This window comes from Antechinus flavipes, chromosome 3 (assembly GCF_016432865.1).
Source record: "Antechinus flavipes isolate AdamAnt ecotype Samford, QLD, Australia chromosome 3, AdamAnt_v2, whole genome shotgun sequence".
Lineage (NCBI taxonomy): Eukaryota > Metazoa > Chordata > Mammalia > Dasyuromorphia > Dasyuridae > Antechinus > Antechinus flavipes.
This window is the reverse complement of record NC_067400.1, coordinates 33206834-33218965: the sequence shown is the minus strand read 5'-3', so window position 1 is coordinate 33218965 and position 12132 is coordinate 33206834. Positions and strand designations below refer to the sequence as shown.

Sequence of the window (12132 nt, the reverse complement as noted above, 5' to 3'; positions counted from 1 at the left end):
AGAAAGTTAAATTTCTTATGATCCTCGAAGAGGAAACAGGAGTTATAGCATCCCTTAGCACCATGTTAAGGCCATCAAGCTCTAATTTTGTATCAATCTAATAAACATTCATTAGATGCTTCAAATAAAAGTACCCTTCAAGCAGCTAATACCGTGACACACATTTATCAATTTGTTAGAGGCTGGAGATGTAGAATATTTTCAAAACTCACATATTTGTAGAGGATTCTCATAAAAATTGGGGGGATAAGAAAATGATCTAGATAAGCTATGGAGAGACTACAATAAGACCTGATGATGGCCATTTAACTAATTTATTAATCAATGAATTAATTAACTGATTAACAGCAGCTCCATTCTATCAAAGAATTAATTTTTAAATAGGGTTGTGAATTTCTCCATTTTCTATGACATAATCATCACGAGGAAAGGCTAGAAAGATTGCTACCATTGCCCATGTCACTATCATCTTTCTCCACAATATGAGATGCAGAGCAAGATTTCCAGGATACTCACCTGAAAAGCTTCTGGATGTCTTCTGCTTTGATCTCCTTAAGGATCTCCTGGTACAGATGAGGATCTGATATCCCTGGAGAAGGATCCTGGGAAGGGCATTTTTTATGCGCATAGTATCCAATCACAATCCCCAAAATAAATAAGAGGGTCAGAGTGCAAAAAATTTTGGAGAAGCGGAAAATATTACAGTGGTTGCTCTTTGGTGTTGCCCTTGGGTACCGGGTCATGTAGTCTGAATCCTCCTGAAGTCTCTGGAACCTTCCTTTGGGGGATGTAGCTGGCTGAATGGAATCGAGATCCAGGTCGGCAGTTTCTGAATTCCCCAGGTTCTGGTTCTCAGCACTATCGAGCTGGAAACGGTCAAAACCAGGCTCCTCCAACTCCTGTTCCATGTCCCATTCCAGGTCAAGGGCAGTGGCCTGAAGGTCATCACTGTCTAAGTACTGAGAATGTCCCGTGGCTCTCTGATCTGCATTCACCTTTTGATAGGCCATCTTTTTACCTGTTTAAGTAATAAAAAATGAGTATTTATTTCATTAAAACATGTAAATTGGATTGGCCTTCCCTTATCTTCCCACTCTTTAATTACTGATAAGAAAAAAAATTCATATAGTATTTTAAAGTTTTGTGAAGCACATTACATCTTCACAACAATTCTATGAAATAGTTGCTATTATCTTATTTTACAATAGAAGAAACTAGAATTGAAATAAAGTGATTTATCTAAGGTTAGAAGGCTTGTCAGCGTCTGGTATAGATTTGAATTCAGGCCTTCTAAATTAAGTCCACTGGACCATCTATTAAGTCACCCAGCTACCACTATCTTTACCTGTCTCAATTGCCAATATTCATGTAGCACTTACTATGGACCATGTACTAAATGCTTTATACAATTATAATCTTGTTATATTTACTTATTTGCATATAAAGAATGTAAGCTTTCAGAGGTCAAAGTCTGTTTCATTTTAATTTTGTATTTCAAGTCTTTAGCATAGTATCTAGCAGATAAATGATATTTAATAAATGTTTGTTTATTGTATTCAGCAGGTTCTTAGTAAAAGTTGAATTGCATTGGAATTTTAAAGCTAATATTGGTTCAGAATTTGTTATCTCATATCCATTATTAAAAAAATATATATCACTCCAAAATTTTTTTTTATTTTGCTAAAGGAGAACCAAATACTTATTACTTGCAGTATTGTACTAGGTCTTGAAGGGAAAGAAAAGAGGCATAGATTGCAATTTATTTCCATGCAGGAATTCTTAATGTGAGATCTGTAGACTACATATTTTTTGTTGCTGCTGGTCAGTCATTTTTCATTTGTGTCCAACTCTTTGTGATTCCATTTAGCAATTTTTTGGCAAAGATAGTGCAGTGATTTGATATTTTCTCCTTCAGCTCATTTTATAAATGAGAAACTAAGGCAAAAATGGTTAAGTGACTTAGCCAGGATCAAATAGCTAGTGGCTGAGATTAAATTTGAACTCAGGAAGATGGGTCTCCAGGCCAGCATTCTATATACTCTACAGACAGAGAGATAGAGATAGAGACACAGACAAATAGAGAGACACAGACAGAGGCAGAGAGAAGCATGAGGGAGAGAGGGAGAGATGACTTCCCCTATTGTAAAGGGAATTAAAGATTACAGAGATGCGAAGGAACAGGATAGGAATAGGACATTAAGAGATACTATTCTTTGATAATATATGGTCTGCAATGTGAGAAGGTAATAGGTCAGGAAAATAAAATCATGATACTTAAAGCTGGAAACGACTTAAGGAGTCATAAGTTCATCGATTTAGAGGTGAAAGGGACCTTCAAATTATTGGATCTACCTGAAATCTTCCCATTTTACAAAGGGAGAGAACAAAAGGCCTGGGGATCTTTTACACTGCCCTATCTTCCCCTTCAGACTCAGAAGAACATAAGACACACAAAGGCAGGGACTGTTGAGCTTTTGCTTTTATATGTCCAATAACCAGAACAAGTCTGGGCATGTAATAAGAACTTAATATAGTCTCCTTTTGATTTTATTAAATTAAAATCTACCAAAGAGCACTGAATGTATCACATTGAAAGCGAAGTGTGAATCACAGTCATTCTAAGGTCACCACTGAATTGAATAAGTTGATGGTTTCTGGACAGAAAAGATTTTAACAACTATGGAAATTCTTCCTCATGTAGTCTCTAATTCCAATCATAATTTTAAAATCCAGATTCATGTTCAGATAAAATAATTTGAAAACCAACCAAGGCAAAAGAGAGGCAGAATTTTCGTGCCTTGTCCAACCAGACATTCCATCGCATGCATATCAGAAATTTAATGATTTTCCAACATCAGAGAGAGCAATCAATGGGATGAAAGGGAAATTCAAATATTCTCTCTTCACTCTAATGGATTTGTGATGGACACCCCAGTGACTACTTCTGTGCTCGTTAACCCAGTAATGAATTATCTTTCTCAGAGATTAGGCTCCCAGGAGAATAGTCTCTTATTCATATGTGAGTGGACTCAACCACTTGATACCACAGAGTCTAGAGCATTTCAGGAAAGTTATAGAGGCGATGAATAGATGATAGGAGAGATGTGAGCAAGCAGTTGGACCACTTACTTTACAAAACCAATTGTTTCACTACATAAGTACCTAATTTGAGAATCTCATCTTGTTATAGACTTTCTTGCCCCAAAGGAGATAAAGCAGTTGACAGACTTATTATAACAGGATAATATAAATCCTCCTCTTCTCTAAGGTATCTTTTTTTTGGTCATTTTATACTCATGCATAAATAAAAAGTTAATCTCTTAAGAAGTAAAACTGAAGAGAATGTTCCTATTCTTTTAAATTAAGAAGTCCATTTCTGAGCTGGTAGAAGAAGAGGTGAGATATAATATTTGAAAAACAAAGAAGCAAATCTCACTGTCTGAGATTCACAAAGACCTGAAGATCATGTAGAGCTCCTTAGAGGTTCTTAGAGATCATTTAATCCAGCTGTATCAATCTACTAAGGAGGAACTAAAACTCAAATGGTCCAAGGTCACACAGGTGACCTTGCTAATGGTTGGAATTTGAATCAGAACCTGTGTCCTCTGCTTACCAATTCATTTCAGTCCAAAGACTCAAAATCCCAACATACCTTTCTATATAATAAACTAAAATGAAAAAAAGCAACTCCATTTATAAAAATAATATTTGCTCAATAGAGCGTTTTTACATATGATTATATTTATAATATAGGAAGCCAGGTGATGCAGTGGATAGAGTACTTAGCTGATGTCAGAAAGATGTGAGTTCCAATGCAGACTCAGACATGCTTTATATTTGACATGTTTATCTCAGTTTCCTTATCTATAAAATGAGGATGATAATAGCATCCTATCTTCCATGGCTATTGCAAGGATCAAGTGAATTAACAATTATAAAGCACTGAGCACAATACCTGGCACTTAGGATGCACTATATAAATGTTAGCTACTATTAAATCCATATGCCTTCATATCTCCCTAATAGAGATGTATGTATCACTATTAGAGAGTAATTTCATTACTATACAGTGAATTGCTATTCAAAAAGTTAGAAAGCCAATGAAATCATGTAATATTTTAAAGAAAAGATGCTTAAGTCTTTACTTTCAATCGTATTAAGTATTTCTCTTGCAGAGACCCACTTTGATGTTGGAAAGGTCATGGAAACTCAAGTGACATTTCTTCAAATAGAAATGTTTCGAGTCGTTTTTCAAATTTAATATTGTGGCACTTGAGCTTATGAAAATGCAACATTTATAGAAGGTAAAACATTTTCTCATGCTTTCCAAACACTATTTTCATTTATGTGAGGGCTTCTCTGATCCTACTTTACCCCCAAAGGCAAAATCAAAATTCAAAATATCACCATGGAATATTTCTCTATTTACTTACACACCTGTACACAGCTCGCATTTTTCTCTATATCTATCTAAATATTCAATTGAAGACTAAGGTAAAACAGAGGCAGACACAAATTGTATAAAATAGTATTTTTCAGGTAATAAATTTGGACCACATAATGAATTTTTATAAGAAGTTTAGATGCTCCAATATCTTTGTTCATCTGAATTCTAATTTGTTTACGAATCCTTACTATCTTAATATCATAGGTAGATAAAGAATATGTCATAGTAAGATTATATAATGATGAAGCATGATAGCCTTAGCTCTTTTCAGCAATACAATAATCCAAGACAATTCCAGTAGATTTGGGATTGAAAATGCTATCTGAATCCAGAGAGACCATGGAGACTAAAACGGGATCCAAGCATGCTATTTTCACCTTTGTTTGCTTTTTCTCTCATGGCCTTTCCCTTTTGTTCTGATTTTTCTTTGACAACATAACAAATATGGAAATATATTTAAAATGATTGGAAATGTATAATCTTTATCAAATGACTTGCTGTCTTGTGGGGGTCAAGAGAGGAAGAGAGGAAAAAAAATTTAACTAAAAATCTTACAAAAATGAATGTTGAAAACTATCTTTACATGTAATTGGAAAAATAAAATACTATTGAGGGGAAAAAAAGAAAAAAAATATATGTTTGAGTTGAAATTTATGTTTAAAGCATTATCTTCCCTAAGAGGAGGCTTGCCCCAATCACTGATAGTGCTACTAGCAATAATATTGTGAATTTAATTTAATACCTTATTGAAGCATAGAATAACCTTAGAAAGGAGGGACTGCAGGGAGTATTATTTATTCCTCTTTCAGAGTAGAGGCTGCTAGATGATGGGAGGACCCGATTTCAAATCCCCCTTCAGTTGCATAACTCTGCATCTGTTACTTATGATCTCTCAGCCTCAATTTCCTCATCTGAAAAATGGTGATTATAATGAAATGTTACTTTCCATAACAGAGCTGATGTTAGCATCAAACGGGATATAATACCATATAAAGTTCTTTGCAAATCTTTGTTGTTGTTGTTCAATTGTGTCTGACTCTTTATGATGCCCTGTGCGAGTTTCTGGGCAAATATACTAGAGTATATTTCCTTCTCCAGCTCATTTTACAGGTAAAAAAAAAAATAGGCAACTGAGTTCATAGAAGTTCCTTAACAAAAACCTGACCTGGTTACAAGTGATTTAAAACTTCAAGCGATCTCAGAGGTCATTTCAACCAACCAATCTCATTTTACACATTACAGGTGAAGAGATTTAGAGCTGAAGTAAATCTAGAAATCTATTAGTCCAAAGTCTTCATTTTTCAGATGAGAGAATTGATGACAAAAGGGAGGAAGCAGAGTGCCAAAGGTTCCACCGGTACTAAGTGGCAGAGCTCTCAGGTCTTTGCAGCTAAATGATGGATTATTTTGGCCAAGGCAAATCATGCAAAAAGAAAATTCTCTTCAACACAATCTACCAATTGGGGACTACCCATGTACTTCAAAAGAAGCAACTTCTTAATTTAATATGAAATCAAGGAATACTAAATGAATTAAAGTAAAACATAATATAATTTTTTTTAAAATTTTAACAATTTGCAACTTATGGAGGGTCTATTTCAAAATAATTTTAATTACAATTTTTGTTTATATCACCTACATTTCCTAAGATGATCCTCCTCCCTCATTCTTCCAGAGAGTCATACCTTCTAATGAAATTTTTAAAAATTACATAATATGAATTAACATATTGAAGTTTATGCAGCATTTTGTAGTCATACTTCCCCCTCTGCCACTTCAGGGGAAATGCTCTGCCATCTCTTTTCTTGGGACAAGTATGGCCAATATACTTTCATAGTTCTCAGCTTTGATTATTTTATTGTTTCTTCTATTTGTATTGTTTGAATCATTGTACATATTGTTTGCCAGGAATTGTATTCTTCACTTTACATGAAGTAAATGTCTTTACATGTTTCTCATTTCTCAGAGTCTAGTAACATTCTATTAAAATCATATATTCTCATTTGCTTAGTCAATTTCCAACTGATAAGAAGCAGTTTTTTTCTTTATACTTTCAGTTTTTCTTTGCTACACCAAAAAGTGTCACGATAAATATTTTGGTATACTTAGAGCCTTTTTCTCATTGGGGGTTTAGTAATGAGTTCGCTGATTTGGTTTAAAAAAAAAAAAAAGGTTAGACATTTTAGTCACTCTCTTCATAGAATTCCAAAAGACTTTCTAGAAATTCTGGACCATTTCACATTTATACCAACAAGACATTAATGTGCACATCTTTCCATCAACCTTTCCTCAAGGAATATTTTTATCTTTTTTATTTTTTCCCAATTTGTTAGGTTTGAGCAATACATTCTGAGTTTTTTCATTTGAATTTTTCTGATTATTAGTGATTTGGAGCATTCTTTCATATTATTTGTTAATCCTTTTCAATTATTCTTTTGAAAACTACATATGTTCTTTAAGAGATTAATTGTCTTAATTGGATGGCACTTATCACAATAGTTTACTAGACTTAATATAAGTAGACCCTAGATCCTAGAAAGGTCAAAAATCTTAATTCAAGAAACTTTTCAGAACTAGAGACATTGGACAGCAGCTTTTCTAGCTTGTAAAATCAATTTGTTGATGAACATGTTAAAAGCCTTTGCTCTCCAACATGGCAAGAAATACTGCAACAGTAAATAGTGATTCAGAAGATGGTGCTGCCTTTGTTTCATTTTTCACCATAATGAGATTTTCCTCTTCTTACCTTTATGAAATAGCCTGCGTGATTGCTATAATGACTAGAAATGCGTTGACTCTCCTATTTAATTGTCACTCAGCATGTCAAGTACATAAAACAAATGACAATAATAATTAGCCATTTATGCTTCAGTAAGTGAATACATAGTACATATAACATAGCAAGAACTACCATTACAGTAGAAGGAAAGAAATTTGTTTTTTAAGGGAAAAGTAAAAACACAATACATGATCCCAGTCTAAAAAGTACTCATACTTCTCAGAGTTTCAGGGAAGTTCAGAGGTCATCCCCTCATTGACAAAAGAGCAAGCTATGGGATGAAAGAGAAAGGAACTTCCCCAGAATGACCCAGGTAGGTAGATCTGTATGTAAATAGGAAGGAAGGAAGGAAATAGCAGAACTTAGTTCTTCAGAAAAAAAAAAAAATCAAACACTTGTTTGTGTTTTGGTGAGAAGAGTCAAAATAAAGATAATCACTTTGCAGACTAAATCATCAAAATGTTCAAATGATGAATAGAAGTTCTGTGGGCATGAAACTAATAAGTGTGGATGAATTACATAATGTACACTTGCAATGTGTTGAATTGAGCGACTGATCAGATTTATTTTATTTTTTCGTAAAATATGTTATTTTTCTCCAATTAACTGTTAAAACAATTTAAACATTTTTATAACTACAAATACATGCCTATTCCCACAAAAAGCCATATGAATGAATTATTATATTACTGTTCATTGATATAATGGGGGGATCTGCCTTATTGTTATACAAAGTACAATAATATTCTCTTTCAATCTGACTCACCACATGGAAAAGGATGGGACATTTTCAGAGGGAAAATATGCAATAGGGATCTTCCATGCTTGCTAATCTCATGATGAAGAAAAATCTTTTTTGATTTCTCACAACTGTAAGAATTTACAACTAGACTTTCATCCAAAAGATTTTCATCAGTTGTGGGTCTCTCTCCTTAGACCAACTTCTGCCAAGGTTATCCAGTGAAAGTTTATGATGCTAGGGGAGAATCTGAGGCTTCCTTCCCTTTCCAGGACAAAACGTGGCTTTGTAGATGAGGTCCTTGGGCCATCTCAACTTTTATGCTTTCTATGTGAAGGAGATTTTGGGATATGTCCTTTTAAGTGTTAAAAAAGGTCAGGAAAGTGAGCAATTGAGATATACAAATCTAGTCCATACTGGATTTTGTAGCCAGCCCAGCATCTATGTACCCAAGACAAGAAGCAATAGTGCCTTGTCCAGGGTTAACCAAGATGAAAACTCATTGGGTAGATGCATATCATGTGGATATAAATTTGGAAGGACTAATACTAAGTCTAAGCTAAGTCTGAGTCCACTTTCACAGAGACTCAGATGATATAAGCTAGAACCCACTTTCTTAAATTGTGGTTTATGACCTCATATACGATTGAGTAACTGAATGTGGGAGGCACAAAATTATGATTTATTATCAGTAATTGTTTTATTCATATATGTATTTTTATACACCCATAGTCATGTAAATGTTTTTTGAGTGAAAAGGAGTTGCAAGTGGAAAAACTTTAAGAATTCCAGATCTAGAGTATGTCTCTGAGATATCGGAAGGAATTGCTTATATTTCTAGTTATTTTTTTCTATATTTTTGAAGTTAATTCCTCCTTACAAATATAACTGATACAAATTGATTTTGATACATAGATGGTAGATGTAAAAAAAGCCAATAAAGTTTAGTTTTGTTTTTAACCAAATCAATTTTTTTTTTCATAAATAGATCACAAGTTATCTTCAATTCTTTAGATTTTTCTGTTGTATAGAGATGGCCTTTAGGAGGCTCCAGTGAAATATTTTGTAAACCTTAAAGTGCCGGTCCTATAAACATTAGCTTCCTGATCTTTACTTCTCAGAATGCTCATCTGAGGAATCCCCTGCTATCCTATACAGCTCCATCTTTGTTCCTCAATTTTCCCTCCTTATATTTATCTACACATCACGTATCCCATTCAGTAGAACAGAAGCTCCTCCAAGGCAGAGACAATTTCCTTTCTGTCTTTGTAGCCCAAGTGAGTTTCACCAGTGCCTTGCATGATATTTCATATAAATGTTGGTAGAATTAAATTCTTAAATCTGATCTAAAGAAATGTCTATTAGCATCAATTTAACTAGAATGCACTGTTCTGGAAAAATGAAGGACATTCTCAGGTAAAACATTTGCTAAATCCACTGTGCTCAATTTATATCAGAAGTGCATTGCTACTACAGAATGCCTAAGTCATCTAAGTGCAAAAATGTTTTAAAAACACTGTGTTCCTATCTATAAGGCTTTTTAAATGATGCAGTTACATTCTGTACTGCTATCTTTCGACCTTCCTTCCCCACACCCTAGTCCCAGATATAGGAAATATGCACGTTCTCTTGCTGTTTTTTTTTCCTATACTGTACACACACACACACACACACACACACACACACACACACACTGCTCTATCTATTTCCCTTGGATGACCATGAAACAACTTTCCAGAATCTGCTTTGATTGCTACTTAAACAGAAAGGGATCACCAAGTCTGAGAAAGGAATCAGTGCTGGTGATGAAATATAAGAGGGTTTTGAGCACCTAAAGAGTTAAGAAGCAATGGATGGCCATTGGGCTTATTTAGAAGTGTCTTTCTGGATTAAAAAAAAAAAAGAAAGAAAAAGAAATCCTTAGTTTGATAGATGTCCTGCCATTGTTCCTCCTTTCAGCCAGCATGAATGATCTTAAATTGTTGCTTTTCTGACTGTGGCTTTTGGATTTCCAAGAAAAAAAAAAAGCTTTTATCTATATGAGGCTCCTAAGTACTCTATTTTTCATGCATTTCAAAGGTCCCTTATTTATTTTTTTTAAATATCTTAGCTCTTCAGAAACTATCAACACATATCTCACAATAGATAGTGCTTAATTCCCAAATCACTCCTTCCATGACCTTTAAACAAGAGTTGAAAAAGAACCATTTAAGTTTGATAGAAACAATAGAAGCAGCACAAGAGAAGTGAGGCAGAATTTTTCTTTTCTTTTTTGTTTTTCTTACACATTCCATTTTTATGGAATTTTTTTCTTTTTCATATTTCATGAGAAAGATAGGCCAGTATTTTGTAGAACTAGAAGAAATGAGTAGAAAAGTACTGATATTTATAAAGAGTGGCCCTTAGAGAGAGAGGGACAGAGAGACACGAGGGACAGAGAGACACGAGGGACAGAGAGACACGAGGGACAGAGAGACACGAGGGACAGAGAGACACGAGGGACAGAGAGACACGAGGGACAGAGAGACACGAGGGACAGAGAGAGACACGAGGGACAGAGAGACACGAGGGACAGAGAGACACGAGGGACAGAGAGACACGAGGGACAGAGAGACACGAGGGACAGAGAGACACCACAGCCAGAGAGGTGAGGAGGCTGGTAAGATATAATTTCTCTATATTCTAAAGCAAATATAAATAGAAACAAAGGATGGGATAATTCTGGTAGTAAGAGTCTAAATCATATATGAGAATATTTGGTTTTTTTCCTATTGACTTAGAAAACCACATTTTAACATCACAAACATTTTATTATGTTTTTATCTATTTTATTAAATATTTCCCATAATTAATTTAAAATGATTATATGAGCTTCATGTAGCACTTCTGTTCTATTTTTTATTTTAAATATGGAACGCTTCACGAATTTGCGTGTCATCCTTGCGCAGGGGCCATGCTAATTTTCTCTGTATCATTCCAATTTTAGTATATGTGCTGCTGAAACAAGCACAGCACCTCTGTTCTAAAGCAAGAGTTTTTAAGCTGAAGTCCTTGGATCTTGTGGGTTGATTTCAGGGGGTCCTCAAATTTGATTTATTTTTTAAAAGTTTTATTCATGGATACATTTTTTAATATATGTTTTGAAAGGGAATCTTTAGACTTCACCAGAAGAGGACCGTGATTAAAAAAAAAGGTTTAATAATCCCTCCTTTAAAGGAGGGCTAGGGAAACCGATGTATGTTAATCTATAAGCATTTAATAAACACTTAATATGTGCCAGCCACTGTGCTGAACATAAAAAGTCAATTCTTACATTTTACATAGTTGAAGATTATAACCTAGGGAAATAAGAATCATAATGGCATAATAGCAATAGTTCTAAAGCTTACTTAGACTGGTCACGAGTGAGGAAGAAATAGTGATGATCAGCAATAGCAGCCAGACCACTCCGGTACATCAAGGCCATTTAGACCATGACAACAAAAAGAAAGGGATTACCAGCAGTTATTCTTAAAAGTACTTAACACCCTGTTGGGGATATAAAGAGGGGTTTCCTACACAGGTACAGATTGGATCACAGATTAGAGTTGAAAGTTGCTTTTAGCAACATACACATCTAAAACACATAAGTGATTTAATTAAGGCCTTCAAAATAAATGTCAGCACAGTCCAGAGTGAGGTGATTATGGATTGTAAAGCCAATCCAGATCTTAGGATTTTGGCTTCATGGTAAATTGCCCAGCTTGGACGTGAAATCCTTCAGCAGAAGCTGCTGTAACTTCTTTCTAACATGGTTTTAAAGGGCCTAGAGCCATTTCCAGAAAGTGATAAGAAGACATGTATGGAAGTGTCTGACTTTGCCCAAATTCAGTAAATCCTGTTTACAAATGAAACACTTACAAACAACACTTTGAAAGAGTGATTCTTCTTTGTATACTTGGAGGACATATGATGTTTCTAACATTTACTAGGCAGACCACTTAAAAAAATTGAAACCTCAATTAATATGTTTATGGTAAGGAGAGGAAACATGATGAAAAAATAATGAAACCATATATACCATCTATATTAATAACACTTTGGCATTTAAAGGGTAATTTTTTTTGTTACTAAATATTTAAAAGCCGATATATTTAGTCGTGAGGTACATTAAAACAACTGGAGAAC

At 34.4% G+C, this 12132-nt stretch overlaps 1 protein-coding gene and 1 non-coding gene across 2 annotated transcripts in view; both read right to left on the bottom strand.

Moving 5' to 3' along the window:
* The window catches only part of NAALADL2 (N-acetylated alpha-linked acidic dipeptidase like 2), a 979587-nt gene that overhangs the window by 744216 nt on the left and 223239 nt on the right, over positions 1-12132 (bottom strand). Inside the window, exon 2 of the mRNA XM_051983192.1 lies at positions 517-1018. Within this exon, the coding sequence (XP_051839152.1) occupies positions 517-1018 (502 nt within the window). The remainder of the gene's footprint in view (positions 1-516; positions 1019-12132) is intronic.
* LOC127558412 (U6 spliceosomal RNA) lies at positions 10869-10975 on the bottom strand. Its single transcript, XR_007952808.1, has one exon. It is a non-coding gene; the product is annotated as a U6 spliceosomal RNA (small nuclear RNA).